This window comes from Apus apus, chromosome 1 (assembly GCF_020740795.1).
Source record: "Apus apus isolate bApuApu2 chromosome 1, bApuApu2.pri.cur, whole genome shotgun sequence".
NCBI classification, from domain to species: domain Eukaryota; kingdom Metazoa; phylum Chordata; class Aves; order Apodiformes; family Apodidae; genus Apus; species Apus apus.
The window spans coordinates 16,925,237-16,945,665 of record NC_067282.1 but is presented as its reverse complement, the minus strand read 5'-3'; the positions used below and the strand labels follow the sequence as shown (position 1 = coordinate 16,945,665).

General features: G+C 34.5%; 1 protein-coding gene across 3 annotated transcripts in view; it reads right to left on the bottom strand.

Annotated features, from left to right (window-relative positions):
* Nucleotides 1-20,429, bottom strand: part of ATM (ATM serine/threonine kinase) — a 66,720-nt gene that overhangs the window by 21,866 nt on the left and 24,425 nt on the right. For all 3 annotated transcript variants that reach the window (XM_051608030.1, XM_051608029.1, XM_051608031.1), the window contains exons 24-43: nucleotides 19,897-20,073; nucleotides 18,973-19,142; nucleotides 18,433-18,679; nucleotides 17,740-17,858; nucleotides 16,331-16,457; nucleotides 15,073-15,272; nucleotides 13,774-13,948; nucleotides 12,780-12,944; nucleotides 12,488-12,620; nucleotides 10,248-10,343; nucleotides 8,674-8,845; nucleotides 8,102-8,243; nucleotides 7,292-7,468; nucleotides 6,707-6,881; nucleotides 3,921-4,008; nucleotides 3,413-3,568; nucleotides 2,415-2,523; nucleotides 1,531-1,619; nucleotides 1,333-1,435; nucleotides 168-316 (exon numbers count right to left, since the gene is read on the bottom strand). In XM_051608030.1, the coding sequence (XP_051463990.1) occupies nucleotides 168-316; nucleotides 1,333-1,435; nucleotides 1,531-1,619; nucleotides 2,415-2,523; nucleotides 3,413-3,568; nucleotides 3,921-4,008; nucleotides 6,707-6,881; nucleotides 7,292-7,468; nucleotides 8,102-8,243; nucleotides 8,674-8,845; nucleotides 10,248-10,343; nucleotides 12,488-12,620; nucleotides 12,780-12,944; nucleotides 13,774-13,948; nucleotides 15,073-15,272; nucleotides 16,331-16,457; nucleotides 17,740-17,858; nucleotides 18,433-18,679; nucleotides 18,973-19,142; nucleotides 19,897-20,073 (2,969 nt within the window). The remainder of the gene's footprint in view (nucleotides 1-167; nucleotides 317-1,332; nucleotides 1,436-1,530; nucleotides 1,620-2,414; nucleotides 2,524-3,412; nucleotides 3,569-3,920; nucleotides 4,009-6,706; nucleotides 6,882-7,291; nucleotides 7,469-8,101; nucleotides 8,244-8,673; nucleotides 8,846-10,247; nucleotides 10,344-12,487; nucleotides 12,621-12,779; nucleotides 12,945-13,773; nucleotides 13,949-15,072; nucleotides 15,273-16,330; nucleotides 16,458-17,739; nucleotides 17,859-18,432; nucleotides 18,680-18,972; nucleotides 19,143-19,896; nucleotides 20,074-20,429) is intronic.

The window sequence follows — 20,429 nt, the reverse complement described above, 5'->3', positions numbered from 1 at the left end:
TACAAACCAGACAGATCTACGTGAAAAAGACTGCTTTTCAATTCAATTATTAAGATCAATTAGGTGACCTGCTTCACAGAAATTGTATTCCCAAGTTTCCTTTTTGCTTGGAACTGAAACCACTGCCTTTCACCTAAAATAACTAGCAAAGAAGTAAGTCTGTTTACTTGACAGAAGAGATGCAGCCCCACTGCATGTTCCTCCATGCTGCCTGGTAGCGTATCTCCTGGAGTTCCGTGCACCACTCTGTGTTTTCATGTTCCAGTCCTTTTAAATATGTGGAAAGAGTGTGGCAAAGCCCAAAATTCTGCAAAGCCTGGAATCAACAAAATTACTGAAGGTCAGTTTTCTTCCTTTAATAAACCAAATGTGGTTTTTTTTAAGTCTTTGCTTTACCTTTGGAAACAAAGGACCTTATGCAGGGAAGGCAGAACCAGAAGAGTTTCTAAAATCAGGACTATGTAAGATGAAAACTTTTTGATAAAACTATCAATCACAGTACTGATACCTGCAACCCCAGAGAAAAGGTTTCATTACAACTGTGCTGGCATTCTCTGAAATAAATTCCCACATGTGTTTCAAATGAACAATCTGCTCATATTGCTCCATTCCATCACTGCTGGGTAGTAAGCCAAAACTGGTTTTACTTCTAATGACCTGTTTTTCCTGGTGGGGATTTGGAAAAGTTTCCTACAACACCTGAACTCTTATCTGTTTCAAGACCATAATCATGTTGTAATTGTGAACATGTATCCAGCTTATGTGTGCTGCCATTATGAAACTCAACAGAATCTTAACAATGATACCAGAGGAGTAGGAGTAGGAAAATAAAAGTACCCTAGGAAAATGAAATTAGTTGAAACACCAATATACCTATGCTACATTATTCCACAACTCGTGTGAACATTTTTAGGCTAAAAACGCAACATATTTTATAGGATCAAAATAAGACAATATCAATTCTACTTATTTAATTTTGTAAGAAATACAACAGCTTCAAAGATAGTTGCAATAATGGAGAGGTTTAGAAAAAGAGATGACAAAAACAATCAATTAAATTACTTTTTATATCCTGTCAGTTTAGAATCTGGCCAAATTCTGTATAAAATGAAATATATTATTTTGAAATATTTCACAAAATTCAATACCCAAGGTAGAGATGCTGGGTGAGTGACAAGAGGACTAGAAGCTTTAATGTTTTCAGGACAAATACAGAGTTGTCTTATATAATTTGGATGCCTATGACAGTGGACTGGACTTGATAACCAAAGAGATCTCTTTTAGTCCTAAAACAATTTTTTACATTCATTTCCTACTATAAAATAAAATTACCTCTATTATTCCTGCCTGGCGAGTAGATGGAGAGAGGCTTGTCTCCAAGTCATATGTTACAAGGGCTTTCTCCCATACTGCTTCATGCTCATACGTTCTTATCCTGTTGTAAGTTAATGAGAAGTTTTCTATTTAAGTTCCTTACTACTAAATGAAAGCAGTAACTTTAAAGAACAAAAGAATTTAAGTAAAAGATACCGTGCTAATGGCTGCAACATTCTTCCTCCACCACAGCCATAGAGACTGTCAGGTTCTCCAATGCTTCTATATATGTCCATGAGAAGGTCCTAGAACATAAGCCATCAAAGGAAGAATTAACTACCTCATCTGGAACTAGTTCAAGTGAGTTTTATACATATAATGTAAGTTTATGAATACAAGTCCTTCCATGTAACATGTTACTTTCATTGCTTAATTTTCCTTAATGCAGAATCTGAGACTGCTAAGAAGAAAAGTTTTGCAGTCTATAAAAACTCTTCAGGACTACCTAACTTCTCTGCTAAGTTACTAAAAAGACCAGTGCTGGGCCTTAGGTGGACTACTTGAAAAGCAAGAGGCAGTAATAAGTACTGAATTATGATCAGACCTGCCAGTTAAGCAATGCATTTTATAGTTACACAAGCACAGTTCTGAAATAATGAACTATGGAAAGAAGTAACTCAGGTGAAGCTACTGAATCAGATTTTATGCATCCTATAAATTTGTAGGAGATAATATTACTTTGTTTTTGATTATTACAACTTGCTACACTATCTGCTGATTTGTAATGAACATATCTCTCTGACAAAACAATCTGAAAAATACTTGGCTGGTTCCCATCATCAGGTCAGCTCTTTCAGGGAACAAGGTCTTCTTTGCTGCAATTTAAAATTTACCAGTTAATTAGTGCTTCAGGTGAACAAATACTCAATTTAACTTGTCCACCAAGGCCACTGAGTACATTTTGAATTAGAGCATGAGGAGGACTTTCAAATACATTTTTTCAAGTTCAACTAGATCTGCTTTCAGCTCAGATGAAACCTACTTTTAATTGTAATTATATGAGAACGTTCACTTTTAGATTAGGAAGCACAAGCATATACCTGTAAACTTATGCCAGTTTCTTCTTTACTTTTTTCATTCAAAATAGTAATAGCTGTTCTTTGACTTTCCTCTTCAAATGTCAAACTCTTAGCTGCTTTAAAAGATGACCTAGAAGAAATGTTTCAACTGGTGAAGTGAAATGAAATGTCATACAAGAAACTAAAGAAATTCTGAAACAACATTTAAGAAGTATGGGGAAGAAACACCAAGTGCAAGATCAGGCCTGTCACCTCCTCAGAGAGCTCTCAACCAGAATTACAAGGTGATCGGTTGAACCGAGAATATCAACATCACGGGATTTCAACATCAAGATGTTTTTACAGAGAAAAAAACCCACCTTGTAATGTCTAATGTTTTATTAAATCAAATTGCTTTTGTGAATGCCTGAAGCAAGAATGCTCTCTTCTGGGAAAGAATAAAAGCAACTACATACTATATATGCTTACAACCATATTTTGTTATATATTCACCGTCTTAAGAGTGACTTGTCACCAAAGCAAAGTTAGTAAATCAGTTCCATATTTTGATCTTGCCAAACCAGAAGACAAAAATAATTGTCCATCATAGAAAAAAAAACTTCTACAAGGATCATTCAGCTCTGCCTACACAATTCTGGTCATCAAACTGTGGTTTCTTTCTCCTTGATTCCTTTCGGGTCGTAATTTAACCTCTAGCACACTATTAATCATGAGAAATAGAATTTGGAAAGTGTTGAACTGAAAAAAGTGAGATTCAATACATTTTAGTATTCAAAAGCATTAGCCTTAGTGAACTTTCTCCAGAACACACACTACTAAGAAAACTCACAGTGACACGATGCTGAGTGTGTCCCAGCTAGTACCAAGGCTGGGATCAAATTCAAGGACCAACAGAAATATTTTCCAGGTCAATACACACACATAAGGAATTTCTTTAAAAACAAAACATTACCAGGACACAAAAAACATGATCCATTGTTTGCAAAATACCAAGAAACTGCATTCCTTGAGCCTTGTACCTTTCTTGCTGTTTGTCTCTATTTATCTTGTCTGTGTAGATTTCTGCGTAGAGCAAGGCTGTGAAGTGAGCAGCACAAGACTGTGCTCCTATAGCAACCTCAAGATAATTCAGATCTAGCCAGAAGCTGTCATCAAAAACTGTACCTGAAACAGATCTGATTAAATACAGACTTTAATATTGCTGTAACAGACCTTCTCTCTAACATTAAACAAAATAAATCCAATCTAATTATAAAGTCTTCCAAAGGCTATTTTTATCTAGCCCTTCCCCCCCTAACTCCACACCATAAAATGTTCAGGTTTTTAGAAAACTCCTTCAGCACAGTTAGAACCCTTTAAGGCTGGCCACATCACTTCCTAACAAATGCAAGGTCACTACTATATCTTCATTCTTTTAATTCACATTTTCTCTAGCATATTGCTCTTTCTTAATCTAGAGCATCAACAGCTCTTAGAACAGTCATATAATTAAATTAAAGCAACATTTTGGAAAGCTATATAATTCACCTCTTTTGTCTTCTTAAGTAATCAACAACAGCAAGCATGGCTCGTCGAGACACTTTATCCAAACTTCTAAAATTATGGGTTTCTTGCTCTGAGATGTATATTTCAAAAGAAAGAACACAGTGAAGTTTTGTCATAACATCCCATTTACAAAATAAAAAGGTGTACTTTGTACTCAAGAAAATAACTAAAACTTCCTTGGATAGCATTTCCAAAATTTAATTAATAGTTTGTCACAAAATTTATTTATTCTCCTTATATGATGTTAGTGACATCACAGTTTATAAAACAATTTATCAAATTATCTTTGCATTAATAATTTGTGGATTCTATTTCTTCTTACAGAATTTAGAGATGATCCAACATGATTGCACAAAGCTCCATAACAGACCCCAACCCTAAAGCTTGAGACATACAACGTTATTCCAAAGCCACAGAAATACTTATCAGTAGCTTTACTGTAAATTGAATAGATTGTGTAAGCCTATATAAAACCCCCTACCTCCCCCACACAGACACATACTTGTAAATAATTTATTTTCCATGCCTTGCTTCTGAATTAAAAAAAAATAAAAATCAGATGTCTACAGGTTGTATTCTGATCATTGGGTTAATTATTTTTTCATTCTTCCTTATATTTTTAACTTATAAATTACAAGAAATAAGTAATAAGGAAAGCATAAGCAAAGGTGTGATTACTACTACACTACAGTAAGATGCAAAACTAGGAATTTCCCCTAATGAAAGCAAAAGCCACATAAAAGAAGAAACCAGACATTCTGTGTGTTCCAACAAACAAAAATGAATGCTTACTTTCCACTGCTACCAAAGACCATACAGAAGGAACACCAACTCCTTTCTAAGTCATCTCTGATACACTTAACTTTCAAAAGACATACAGTGGGGATATCTGACTCAGTTCCTAATACACCATGACATTTACTCTCCACATCCATTCCCACGTGCTGTGCTACTTGCAAATGTAGACCCAGTCTCTCACAGACAGGGTCCATTCTTAGCACTGTACAGTCAGCACCCCAGAGACTGTTGCTTCTTGCATAATTCTGTCAGATGAACAATTGAAAATTTCTGAATGAATTACATTTGGGTACCTGAAAGCATTAATGAATTGGGGGAAGGTGAAGGCACTGGCCAAGAAAAAGTGGAAGAAAAAAGCTATTCTTCAGGCTTTGTTGACTAGGAGACCAAATGACCACAATGGCAACTATAAGCTGTCAGCATGGTTTTCACACTCACTAGCTAGCAAGAAGCTTAGAGACAGAAAATGAACATGGTGTCTGTTTTTTCATGGCATCAGATAGAAATTCTAAATGCTAAGGTGAAAAAAACATGTACTTTGGACAAAAAATAACATCTCTTCTGCAAAACAACAGATTCAACTGACACATTCTGGCCAGCCTGACATGCACCAAGTCCAAAATATCCTTCATGTTTAGTTTACTGGGTCCAAATCTTGCCCAGCAGTTGGTAATTTACGACTGGGTTGGTTTCTCAGGCAGAGCAGTGATTGACATGATGTTCACACTATTTATGCTTAAATTGCCAAGACTAATAGCTAATTCCTAGAACTTGCATATCAAAATGGATCAACCGGAAGACTCTTGGTCAGAAGCACTCAACTGTCTCATGCCTAACTGCTTGACCTTTGTCAGAGTTTGGATCCTGACAGATTTGAATTAAATTTAACTAGGTTTTTATAGGGTAAGAATTCCTCCTTGAAGAAACTGGCTGTCACCAGATGTTTATAATTTTTGTTGTACATACTGCTTATGTTCTGTCATTCCAACTTTGAAATTAACATGTGTTTGCCCTGTTGACTAGTGCACTTCCAGTTTATTTGTAAACAAATACACAGACAATGAGCTGTGTGCTATTTAATGTATATTTTTTTAGTACCAGGAGTTTTTAATCTGAAAAACTAAATTTAAAGCTTTTACATGTCCTTCATTTTCCACTTTATGCCTCAGCAAGATTCCTTGGATTGAATCACAATGTCTAAAGAGGCCTCTCACATGCTCCTTGGTGTCACTGAACTAATTGCAAGTTTATAAAACCTAGAAAAACCCCTTCATATTTTTCATACAGTATTTTGGGTTACTCTGTACATCTTAGCATAAATGTGTGCAGTAGTTTCCCTCACTGCTTATGGGAAATCGGAAACTGTTAATCTTTTTCTATCTTGCAACATGGGACAGTAATAAAAATATCTGGATTGTGGGAACAGCTTGTTAGCAGACTTAAAAATGTGAAAGAATACTGCTCTAGTCTTTCTGGCCAGGCTAGTCAGAATTTATAAAAAGTATTTTAAATACGCCTAATATTATTAGGCTTATTTACACCACTCTAAGTACAAACTGCAATATTAAGGGCTCCTTTACCTCTCTGGCAACCTGAAGTGACTTGCCTGTAAAAAGACAGCAAGAGATTGAACAGACTCATTCCTTTGGTGATTTGTCACTGAAGAAGGGAGTTGGAAGATAAAGCAGAGTAGCTATTGCACACAACATTGGATCACATCTAAATTCAGCAAGTAACAAGCATTATCCTGTTATAAATAAGGACAGGAACAATACAGAATAAAATACTTGGGTGATGCCAGCAAACAGCTTCAAAATTACTGGTATCTTCACTAAAAAGATCAAACAGTTGGACAGAAACTTCTAAAACTCTGTCTGCCTGCAAGTGTTCATCATATGGTTGACTTCAGAAAATAATTTTTCACAACCAAATTCCCTCTTTCAGCTGAAACAAAAAAATTATGACATTACCTGAATCAGAATTTGGAGGTGTAGTAGATCTACTACATGAGGCAAATCTGCAACAAGCAGTAAAAAACTTCTGGATATGAACTGACAAAAGATTTCTCCAAGATTCGTCGGAGTCATGAAGAAGGATATCATGAATCAGGTATGGAAGCAAAGTCTGACATAAGTCTGTTTTCACCTAGAAAACAATCATGCACAGCACCTGCTAAGAAAAACTACCAAAAGCCTTTCTTTCTCAGGTTACAACCAAACTGACAACTACTCAAACAAACGTGTAATGCTTGAGAAAGAACATGTAATATGAAAAATGTAAACCATTCAGTAAAGCTATGCTGGCATTTGGTTACAGTAGCCATATAAAGTTAAACTCTGTTTAAAATTATCTGTCAAATCTTGTATTTCAGGAGTATATTTTTTATATATATATATATATATATGCAATAACTGATTATGAAGGATCTGAATTACTGTTAAGAAAAAGTAGTAACCTAACAGCAGAAATTACCATTTGCTATCAAGATGAGTAATCATAGATTTTGTGCATGATAGCACACATACAACATATACATAAGTATTAACTTAGCTCACCTCACAGAGTGGCTTCATTAACTGGAGAACTTCATTTTGTACACCTCCACTCTCCAGTACTGAACTAGTCAGGCGCTTGATCCATGTCTCATGACTTTCTCCCAGAGGAATCCACAGGTTTGTGTCATCCAAAGTTTCTAAAGAAGCCTCTGTATCATTAGCAGGTACTGCAAAAAACTTTAAGGGAAATACATATATATATATTACAAATATAAACAAATTTTATGGAATTTTAAAAAACCATCCTACAATCTGCACAGATTAAAACATATTAAATATTAACTCTGCTTTCACTGACTAACAGTATCAATTTTGTTCATGTAAATGTAGTTTTCCAAGGAAATCTGAAAGTATTGAAAATAAAATTTTACTGATAACATCAACAAGGCCACATTAGACATCACATTTAGGTTATAAATTAAAAGTTTGAAAATTAGGGTTAATTATGCACCTTTTTTTCTGACCTCTTCTCCATTATTTTTTGGTATCAAATGATACTTGAACCCTAAGATAGAACGTTGTCAGATTACCAAGTAGGTAATAAAAACTTGTCTAACACTGAAAGTACACAGCTTGCTCATGTCAAATGCGTAGTTTCCCATGTGAAGAAGCCGCAAGTGCCGAAACAGAAAGGAGAAACAGATGTACAAAAGCAATCACATTTGCAATCAGACTGATGAAAAGTCCCAATTTTGCATTCATCAAAGCCTAAAAATGAAGAATATGTTCAAATTTACTTTTAAAAACATATATATTTTTATGTTTTTTCTGCCGCATATGCCACATAAATAAGGTATATCCAAGAAGTACCTTTTTCCTAGATGTTCTGAAAGGCTGTAGATAGATTAACATAGGATCATCTTTATTTTTATAAACTTCCCAAAATTCACTGCCAGACTTGGTGGCTAATATGTTTTTCAAACAGGAAACAGCAGCAGCTCTAACATCAATACTGAAAGAATAACATACACAACATCATTATTATTAATTCCATTTAGCTATTTGCAAAATAACCTTTATACAAGACAAATAATTCCACAATCTAACAACATGTGTATCAAAACAGAAACTTTAGGATTAGGATTTGCCATTGCACATGTTGTTATACAGCAGAGCCTCAATATTCACTCCACAGCACTGCTATCCTCTACAGCACAAATGAGACTCTCTGACTAACATCCAACCAGGAAATTTCTAGGAACCATCTAAGATTGACTGGATAAGTAATCTGAGCCTTGAAGAAGCACATGGCTGGACATTAACAGGTGTTTCTAACACTTTCAGATTGTTACTCTGAGGTGACTGGAACAACATACAACTTAATGGCTCCTATTAAGCTTTTAAATAAATGAATGAATAAATGAACAATCAACTATACTCACCAATTATCTGTCAAAGCAGTGTTTATTTGAGTTAACATTATGAAGACCCACTGAAGCTTTCTATCTTCAAGTATGTCTGCTGCTTTAGAATCCAGTGCACTTTCAGCATGCTGAAGAGCTATGGTGGAGAAATCCATGGGACCTATTTCTCCCAAGCAGCTTCCAACAGCCTCTGAAAATGCAGGTAATTTTACAGCCTTATGCACACAAAAACAAGATCTCACACTAAAAAGTTGCAATCAATATAAACTGTTTTTATAACTTAGATTATTATGGGGTAAAAAGCTGCAAACATTTATACATAATCACATGAGGAGTTTTATTATTAAAACTACATGTATACAAATTTTAGAGCTTAGGGCTCATAAATAATACAGCTAAACTTTCCCACTCAATTTTCTAGGAGTGCTATGGCTCCAGATTTTGCAGTTTGAATCAGAATTTTATTTTTGCTTGTGTCAGAAACAGGTAAGTGGAAAAAGTCATAATCACAGCCAATATGAGACATTCATTTTCATTCCCTAAGGGTATGATAAATAGAAACAGTAGCCTGTGAACACAGACAGTAGCCTGTAAACTCATAAGAATTAACCTGTATTTTACAAAAAATGATTTATATGTTCCTCATTTCCTTTCCAGACAAAATATTTTATAAAAACACAAGACTACACACAAGAAAAAACAAAATACAATTGACCTTGGAAATAGTTTTTAAAAAAGGGATGGTTCATTTTGTCAGAAAGAAACCACAGTCTATTACTGTGCTCTTTCCTTCATACTGGACATGTGTCTTGAAAATGTTTCCATTTTCTACCACATTGTCTTAACCATTAGGGCAAATAAAGAACAGACTGAGGATATATAGGTTGTATTTTCAACTAAATTTAACACATCATCTAAGGAACCACACTGCAAAACAGGCTGAAACCTACAGACATGCTGAAGAATACTGAAATCAATGCGGGCTTCAATTGCTCAGTGTTGGTAATTACCATTTATTGGTCTTTTAGACAAAAAATATATTAAGGCAAAGGTTCTCATTGCTTGTGTTTCTGTCTAGTTTAGACATCTAATTTCAGTAAACATACCATCATGGATGTATGCCCCACTTGGGGCAAATGGGATTTGGATTTTAGCTTTCATGCTCTGGATCAAACATTAATCAGGTGCTCAATATAAATGGTGACAATAATTTTAATAATACAGAAGAGGCTTCAGAACGGAGATCAACTATTTTAATTTCTACTAAGACATGCTTTCAAATACTCAGATAAAGCCTCTTCAATTTTTTTTTCATATTTTTCAACCTAACAAAGTGACCTATACAACAGCAGATGACTCTATTCGAGTACAGAAGAGACCAGGATCTAAATGGATGACAATTTAAGTTATTAGTCAAAGGTGTAACACACAGTGACTGAAAAGAAGACATATGACCCATTTTAACATTCCTGATGGCTACCTCTGGCAGCAAATGCCAAATATCAGTGGGAAGTAACATTGAGAACAGCCATGTTTTCAACCTGGGGTTTGCAATGACGTCCCTAGGATGCCTGTGGGATCAGTTAACTTACCCAGCACTGGTTTTTCACCTGTATGGTTAACTGCCATCTTGGACAGCTGCAGTAAGCTCACCACCAATTTCACTACTACAGAATCTTCTGGCTTTTCTATTCAGAAAGAAAAACCCCAAAAATGTCATTGTGTATTTGTAATATGAACATATGAGAAGAAAACACTGTTTTAGTATATTTTATCTACAAATGTCAACATGCATTACTAATGTTGAAGCAAGTTGGTATTAAACTTTCAGTTAAAAAAATTATTAATTTTTCTTACTCATTGTGTTTTGAAAAAATTTAGATGCATTTGACTATGCCAAAGAATCCCCAAAACTAGAATATACAAACGCTGTTATTTTCAGTGTTTTCATGTAGAAATCATAATTAAACACATTAAATATTGTAGGAGGACATCTTTTCTGTCATCCGTCCTGTCCACAACAAATATTAGCATAGGTTGGTGTAAGAATGTTATTTGAAACAGTGAAGTCATAATCTGTGACTCCACTGACGGCCCTTAAGCTAATATCATTATTCTGTTCTAAATACAAATCCCAGGAATAAGCCAAAATAAAGATTTCTGCCAAGAATTTCACAGAATTTGACTGGCTTTCAGTTGCCTAATTAACTTTGCCAAATTATAAACTCTTGACTCTGCCTGATGTATTTTTTTAGACTAAACATTCTAAACAAAATGGTTTTGCTGTTTCCACAAGCAAGTTCTAGGGAAAAAAAAGGATGATTTGTCAATGTAAAACAAAACAAAACAAAACCAACAACAACCAAAAAAACCCATCAAGCCAGATTTTCTTAAAAAATAAAATCCTGCTGCCCTACTGAGAGGAATGGAATCCTGGAATAGAGCTCTATGCTTGTTGACATTTTTATAAGAATGAATACACATGTCGCCAAACTGCACTAGTTATTTCTTAGATGTTATCTTTCAGCATAATTTTATGGCCTTTATTGGTAACTGGTTTTTACTTCTTTTTAACAACAACAATAATGAAGTTATTTGCAAGTGCTTAACAGACTTTCAGTGTAAGGCAACATCAAGGCTCCAAGCCCATCAAGCCTGCTAGCCTGCCTCCAAGAGAGCAAGAGTCAGTGTTTCTTCTCAGGTTTTGCCAGTCAGCAGATTGGGGATTTCTGAGCAGATCTTCATACCTAGAAATCTCTATGTCTACCTCTGTGTAGGATCTATTAAGCCTATGATCTCCCCAGTAAGTGGCAGTAAGTTCCACACTGTATCTATTGTGTTTGAAAAAATATGTGGTTTCTTCTGTATAACTGGTGCCAGATAATTTAATCTGTTCTTGCACTGTGATAGGCGTGGTAAGTGCTCCCTATTCAGGTTCATCATACTATTCACCAGTTTACACAACTCTCTGTATTCCTAGCTCTTGTCCAAGCTGATTTAAGACTCTCCTCTGATGGAAGTTGTTCCACACAAGCTTGCTGCTCTTTTACTAAGTCTCTTTTTGAGCACAATTTCGAAACAAAAATTGCAAACGATATTCAAGATGTGGGGACATAAGGCTCTTACACTGTGGCCTTTACAACAGACTACTATTCTTCCCCAAGTTCTACTCTGCACTTATTTACAATGAATTAGATCATCCGTTTCTATTTACCTGTCATGTACACAAGCTGATGAAGACTTGCTGTAGAGGAGAAAAGTAAAACAGTCTGGCCCAAGCGTCTGGAAACCAAACTAGGAAAGAACTAGGTCTGGACTGAGGGCTGAACACAATGCTTGGGTGTGGCAAAGTTCAACTAAACTAAATCCTACCATTTTAGAACGTCTCCAAGTTTTGCTTTCCAACATCCTATGCCTTTAATAAATTCTAGCTTCATTACATTTAAAGGAGTAGGGAGATTCATATACAAGAAAACTCATTAAGCAGCCATAAAGCAATATACTCATACTATACATTCTCCTGGTCATTCACAATCATAAGTGCTCCATGCCAAAAGCTGGAAGGGCATTTTATCCTCTCTCCCACATAACACCTTGTATAATATTTACAATACACTCTGCTACAGGTGTTCCCTATTTTGCATGAAAAACAAATGCCAAAATAAATGTCAAAACAAATTCTACTCTGCATGTGAAATTATAATAAGGCTACATCATTAAACATACAAAAAAAAACCCAAACAAAAGAAAACATTCAATGTCAAATTAGAAGAGAGTTACATTGCTATACACATAGAACCACAGAATCAGATATGTAATCAGATGCCAGTACCCTGTAAATCTTTCAGGAGATCCTTCATCTGATCTTTATACTGTTCCAATTGTTTGCGTAAATCATACAGTCCCTGAAGTCGAGTTAAGGGCAGTGAATCACAGACACCAACTGAGAGAAAGTGATTAATTTCCTGCAACACAACATTTTGCATTAAGCATGTACAGCATACAAAGGTTTCAAGTAAAGAAATGGGACTCAGCAGTCCACAATGTGGAAATTAATAGATGCTAAATAAGAGTGGAGACCTACAAATGAGGTATATATGAGATATATTCTAAAATGTAATTACCTCCAAAAGAGAATATGGTCCTTTACTGTATTTTATTTTCTGCTGAGTTGCTCGCAAATCTTTAAAGGCAGGATATTCAGGAAAAGGATCTAAACATTTTATTGCTCTGTACAGATTTTCATTATCTTTATTATCTATCACCAGATACTTTAACAAACCTAGGACCTGAACAGAAAAAGTAAATGAAAAACAAACAAACAAAAATATAAACATTTTTGAGCCATATTTTTTATTCAGGTTGTAAAGTCTGTATTTCTCCAGGTTCCATCAAACCGAGAACTCTATTAAAAATTGTTAAGAAAATTTATTTTCTCCACTAAAAATTACAAAATGTTACAAGCTTGGAGAAACCAGAGATCTATTCTAAAATGGTGAGGCCTTTTTGCTACTCCCCCTCCCAAACAGACATCAAAGCTTTTACGACCACAGCCTGTAGTTTTATCCTGGCTTTTGATGAATCCTACTTCAAATACTGGCCAATACAATCACTAAATATAGGCAATGATTTAGCAACACACTGTAACCAAGCAGTTCTTCTGAGGTTATTAGGACTTCATTATTCTTACTAACTGTCAGTAATTTGAAATCCAGACAAATGTCTACATATCATAATTTACTGCTCAAATCACTGTACTCTGGCAGAATTTGTTTTATAACAGACCTACAACTTGAATAAATGATTGCTAAAGGGGTACCATACTTTCTTTGCAAAAAAGGCTGTTTTTATGCTTTACTTACAAATCAATGCACTTGGATATTCAACCCAGGGACCTCTGAGGAATCTATAATCTAAATTATGAGGGGTTTTTTTGTATACTTGTATTTACCTGAAAATTATGAACTAGACTTCATTCAAAGCTAGAATAAAAATAAATAGAAGAAACTGAAAAGTGATCCCTAGAGGAAGGACTTCTCTGAAGGAGTATGATCTGAGAAGGTTTTAGATTTGGTATTAGTTCCAATTCAGAGAACTCAAGGATCAACTCCAAACTACCTGTTCCTGAATCTCAGACTGGTCCGTGGCAAGAGGTATTAGGGTTCCTACAATAGCATGTAGGTGGCCCTCTAGAGCATCATCACAACACGTAACCGCTGTGTGGCAAACATGATGAAGAAGATCACAACAGAGTGAAAAGCTGCGCATGGATACATCTCTGATAATAACAGGCCTGTCACAAGAAACAAAAAAGTGAAATTAAACAAATACAAGCTGCCACTGTTTCAGGTATTAACTTGTTATACAACACGGGAGGAAAGGGGAGAGGGGAAATAGAAATTAACTTTGAACTGAGTCTAAGCTTTAACATTAATCAACTCAATTAGGCCTACGAATTTACCTCAGGAGACTCTGGAGAACCAAAACATACAAAATTTGACTGATTACTTTAAAAAATTGAGTAAAAAGCTTGAAGAAACATATATTCCCAAAAGGAAAAAATAGTTTAACCAACCCAAACCAGCTTTTAGATTCTTATTTGTCAGAACTATACTGACAGAAACAGAACAAAGCTTGCTGAACCCTTCTCTTTCTCACATAACCGTTATCAAAAAGGAGAATGAGGTCACCTGGGGATTAGCTAGTCTAACTTCCTGCCTGAAGCAGGGTCAGCTTCCAAGTCAGATCAGGTTCTCAGGGCTTTGTGGAGCTGAATTCTGATACATTTCTTGGATGGAGAATCAATAGCCTCCCTGAGCAACCTGATCCAGTATTTGACATGGAGGTGAATAACTTACTTGGAAATTCAAAGCTAAACTCAAGTAAGAATATCTCTACATAAGAATGTCTATTTAAATTTTAAGCTTGATTAAATATCATCTGAAAACAAGCTAAGAGAACATGTACTGATTCTCACTCATTTTGCTAGCTGCTTATTGATAAGATGTAAATTTCAATACCCTTCATTAACTCAGTAAACACATTATGACACATGCTTACTTTGCACTGAATTCCACAATTTCAATTTTCTCCCACAGTCTTTAAAAACCTAAACACCTCCCTTCTGACACCAAAACCTTCCTACATTTCTGATTTCTACAATTTGATAGCCTATTACATATACAACATTCTGCAGTACAGCAAACATTTAATTACAAGGATAGCACAAAAATTTCCACATTTTAGTAAGAGTTCCAATTTAAATTCTGAATTTATCAAACAAAGGCAATTTGATTTTTTCTTTCAGCAAATTTAAATTATTTCTGCAAATTAATTAACATCTAGTATGGATACTGAAACCTAAGGTTACAAGAACAAAGGAGTACAGACAGGAAGAACAAGATTTCTGTTATTTACCTGCTATTGATGTGGTGAATCAGGGTGTAAATGACATCTCTGAGGACAAAAGCCCGTGCTCCTCCTAAACTATCTTTTATCTCTTTAAGTAGCAGACTAACAAACAAGTGATAAATTTTAAGAACTCTGTGTTTCTTGTAAATGTTGTTTGTATCTGATGCATGCTTACAAATGGCTAGAAGGATTTTCTGGAATGAATCCTAAAAATGAATAGACTATGAGTAAAAAAATAATTCATAATGCCAGTAGAGATGTACTGTCTATGAAGAAAAAACTTAAGTGATATTTATATATATATATATTTAAAGGACATATGCAGAAAGGCTTTATTATTTTTACTGGTTTAAGAAACAGAAGACCAGCACAGAAACCAATTCCCCATACCTCCTAATTTGTTGTTGTTTTTTTTTCTCCTCGCATGAGAAAGGTTATGCACATTTTTCAGAAACCCAAATTTTTATGGCAGTTTTCACAAACAGGAGAAATATCAAATAAAAGCCATTAAAAATCAGGTAGTGCTTCAATCTATATTCTGTCAAACATACTGTTCATATGTACAAAATGCATTATTTCATAAAATATATCAATACAGATTGTAAGCGTTAAAACTGCATATCTAAAACCAAAAAGTTACTATCTTAAAATACTACGCAGGTTGTGTTACATTTTGAAGAATTTATTCTGCTGGCTGGCAGTATTAACTTTTACACTCAAAAGATTTAGTCAAATATGGTCCAGGAAAGTTTTGTTTTCTTATTTTTAGCTTGTGGATAGGCAAAGTAAGTTTGTATTTGATTTTAACAACAGAAAATCAAATGTCTAAAAATACCGCAGACTATAAAATTTCCCACTGTCAGTAAGGGAAGCAAACTTTAGTATCTTAATTGTAGATCATATTTAGATAAAATTGTTCAAATATAATTATTTTAGAATGTTCTTCAGACATATGCCAAAGAAATAAATTGCATCTAAATTGTATCTAGTACACACAGATTTCCCCAAAGTTAAAATAATCCTCTCTATGTATACATTATATGTATTATTTGATGCATGGTATAGTTCAAGAATGTAATTTTTGTAAGGTTACTGTGTGTCTGAAATTAGTACTTCTTCCCTTTTGGAAGGCAAATAGAAGAAGAGAAAGGTTTCTAAGGTTGCATTTTTTCCTCCTATATAAATGACAAAAATTACTAATTAAACCAAAATGTGTCCAAAAAGAAATGTTATGTTCTACATAAAATCATCATTACATACTTACAGGGCTTTTAGAAAGAACCGCTACAAGACTTTTCAATTTGCTTTTATGACAGTTGTTAATATAGTCCAAAGTTGCCTTAATCACGTAAGACGGAAAATGAGGAGGATTAGGAGCAGGATCCAGTTCCCTAAATGAATAAAAAAGAGACTATTTTTTTCCCTCCCAAAAATCAAACCCCATGTATTAAGTAAAGTAAGGCTCACAGAATAAACACCTAACTCCAAGGAAATATTTTCTGCTTTCTGGAAGAAGCACCAAAAACATCCAGCAGAGTGACATGCATCTTATTTATAGCTCTGTTTTCCCTCTGCAGCAGCTTTCTAAGCTGTAATTTCTTAAGAGTCTTTTATTATTTTTAGAATGATCATACAGCTAAAAACCCATACATTTGTCTCATGCAGGGTACTTGATAGGAAAATCTAATTGCAAGTAATGGAAAAAGCTTCTGCAGTTTGTAATTATGGGAACAATTTGTTTGAGAAAATGTAATCTTCCCATTATAAAAAAAGGGTAGTAAACTTTCCTGGGGGCTCAAAAGCAAAATAAATGTATCATGATAGTAACAGAAACTAAGTTTCATCAGTCTTATTCTTAACATTCTCTTCTTATAAAGAAAAACTTTGCTTTTAAGTTTACACCATAGTCTTTTAAATAAACTCTGAAACAAATTTATTTTATGAAGCTCCAAAATTCTCAGCCATTTAACTTCTGGCAAATTTTCATAGGAATAGTTTGGTTTCTTTGAACTTCATATCTTTACAACAAAAATATCTTCTTCAACAACTTCAGAAAGTGATATGTTTTTCAAGTACTTTGTATCTAATCACAAAAAGCTGGAAAATTATTTCCACATATAATTCTGCAAATAATTATATTTTTAGGACAATGACGAAGACTGAAAAGCTCATAACAATGAAGCTATTTATGTCATTAGAATATTTCTATTAATTAGGAAATTGTTTATTTGGCGTTGCTTAAGCAATCTCCTTCCCAAATGCAAGAGCTGCCACTACCACAATTGTTAAGAAACGGTTCACTTCACTTCCTAATGACTTCTAAATATTTAAAGACCTTTACAATAATCACTTTAATTTAGACAATAAAACCTCACTAATTTTTCTGAGATTTACTGGGCAGTCCATCCAAATCTGAACTAAACTCAATTGGCATTGCCATAGTCTAGCTTATCAACACACCACGGTGTTCCCGTGCCGACCCGTTCATTCTCACCATTAACTGAAGTTTTAAAGGTTCTTCTTACTGATACTGGGGAATAAAGCAAGCCTAATGACAATAAAATCCTTTAACTCTCAATTTCAAGGCCACCCTTTCTTACACTTGAAGGGCATATTTTAATGGGCAACGTTATACAAACACACTCAGCATTTAGAAAGTCTTCAAACTGATACCTTATATATTTAGCTAAATGAGCTCCTTCTTCTACCGTGGTATCAGGTGGCTCATGTAAGGTCATCAACAGTTCAACCACAATCTCTGGTAAATTATTATGACATAAGTTGTCAATTTGCTAGAAGAAGAAAAATACTGTTTTAATAAGGAAAAAACAAGCTAAAATAATTTAACATTTCTTTTCCTTCTGAGGAAACCCTGTTTTCCTGTCTGAATTCTCTATTTGTTTAAGCCTGGTTAAATCTTATCTATCACAATCACAGGTAGAATAATTTACTTTTCTACAGTATCTGGAAAAAAAATTAGTTTGATTTTACTACTGTTTCTGAATACAGAGTCTACCTTTGGGGAAGATGGCTCCTCATAAAGCATTAACAAAATGTTTTAAGAGGAAAACAGGAGTTACTTAAGCAGATATATGACAGCAAAACTCAGGGTTGTATAATTAATTGTAAAGAAAAACTTTATTACATGCTGAAAAAAAATACACTTCAAGTCAGCTGTCTGCCTGAAAGTTTCTATTGAATAGCTACTCGAAAACCTTGGTATAAAAATTTGGCTAGTTTGGCTTTATTAAAAAAACAATTTTGTATATATAAACTTGAGCTATTTACATTTTTACAGAACATATAAAGTTTCCTTCAGGTCTTTTAAATGCCACAGATCTAAATTTACACATTTAAAATAGATACCTGTTTTCCTAAGCAGCTTTCATCCTTAAGCATGTCATAGACCTTAGAAGCTGTATCTCTTTGCTCTGCTACTTCACTCTTTCCATGGTTTTGACAGGCAAAATACGGGAGGATATTCACCAGTATCTTTGGAAAACAGTCTGCTAGAACCTGCCTCCAGTCTTTTTCAATCTTGTTGGCAAGTGATTTCACATCTTCAAATTGACTTCTAATCACCAGGTGTGGAACCAACACTTTGTAACAAGACCTACATGTAATAAAGACATTTCCAGAATGTCCCTCAATTGCATTTAAAAAAAAAATCTCAGGCATTATGTAACAAATACCAGTCCTTTACTGTATAACTAAACTTGTAATTATTGTTTAGCTACTGTTCCATAGAAAAAAATAATCTTACCAGCACAAATACAATATACAAGATACTTGGAATATATTTTAAAGGTTTCAAAATTCTGATGTGTTACTACATTTAGAAGTTTGAAACCCTGTGTCCTAACTGTAAATAAATCTAAATAAACTACTATCATATAGCAAACTTACCTGTAGAATTCCTCAAGGCTAGTATAGTTCAGAAGAACATAAGGAAAAGCAGACAGGTTATACCCACTGTCATTTATTTTCAGCCACTCCATCACCAGATAGTCTAAATGTGATGTCATGAAGTCTTCTATACTTTTATAGCCGAAAATGTCAGATACTTTTTTCAAAACCTGTGCATGAAGTAAGATTGCAGAAATAGCAAGCAGAGCACATGGTACTGTGGCAAACTGACAGTACTACACCTCCATGTCTGTCCCCCCCACCTTTTAATGCATATTTGCATAACTTAGCTCCTACAAATCATCAGCAGCTTTTTCATTTGTACTCTCATATCAAAAGAGTACAATCAAGAAACTACAACAACCCAGTACAAGGTGGTATGCAAAGAAAGGACAGCCAGTACACATCTTGCATGGTAGAGACTGTGTAAAAACAAGAGGCAACAAATAGAAAGGAAGAATAAAAAGGAAAGAACACGCACTAGGAAGTAATTGGCAGTGAAGGTTGCAGTATAAATAGCAAATATTTCAGTATGACCTTGTGAACGTTAAAATAAAAGTCCACAAGACACATACTATCTTCCAGTACTTTACATTTATTGTACATATTTTCCACATTGGAAAACTCACTTCCACTGGGTAGAAAGGGTTTTTTAAAAGATATCTGCTATCCCCAGTGTATAAAATTCAATATATATTTCAGATTTCTGCTTTTAACATAAAAGATTTACCACTAAAATTGCCTTTTATGATGTCATTCTACACAGGTCATTAAATATAATTACGAATTCATTTATATATTTAAGTCTCACATTAGTCATGCTTTTACAAAATGTAACAACTTTCAATACTGACAAAAACATTTTGTTCTGTTCCAATTTTAACCTAACCTTAATTTATAACTTAAATGGAATTTTACACTTACTTTTTTCACAAGGCCAGGCTCTAATCCATTCTCCTTCACAGACTGGCAAACAGCAAACAAAGCTTGCTTTTCACAGACAGGACTGCAGCAGAGAACCATGGTTATAAGCATCAGCAAAACTGCTTTGCCATTACACTGCTTGTCCATAAGATCTTCAGAACTTGCATCACCTCTAACCTTCAGTAAGAAATAATGAAGAATTTGTACACATATTCTGTTAGAGTAATATCCTAACTAATGTATGGGCATAAATAATTTAAAATTAAGGGCACTGACATAAATACTGTTGAAAATCTTTCTTTAATTGCTTAAAATTTACTTTCCCCAGCTGTCTGCTCCACTCCTCAACCAGAAGTTATGGCCTCCAGCATGCCAGCACACATGCCAATACCTCACACACTCCAGTTGACATTACAGTATTAGCAGTTTAAACAAAGGCAACCCACTTAACAAGGAAATAATGGAAGCACTGACAAGTGAAAGCTCCTCTTGCTCCTTCCTGATGCATAAAGGAAAGACTTCCTTGTAATTAA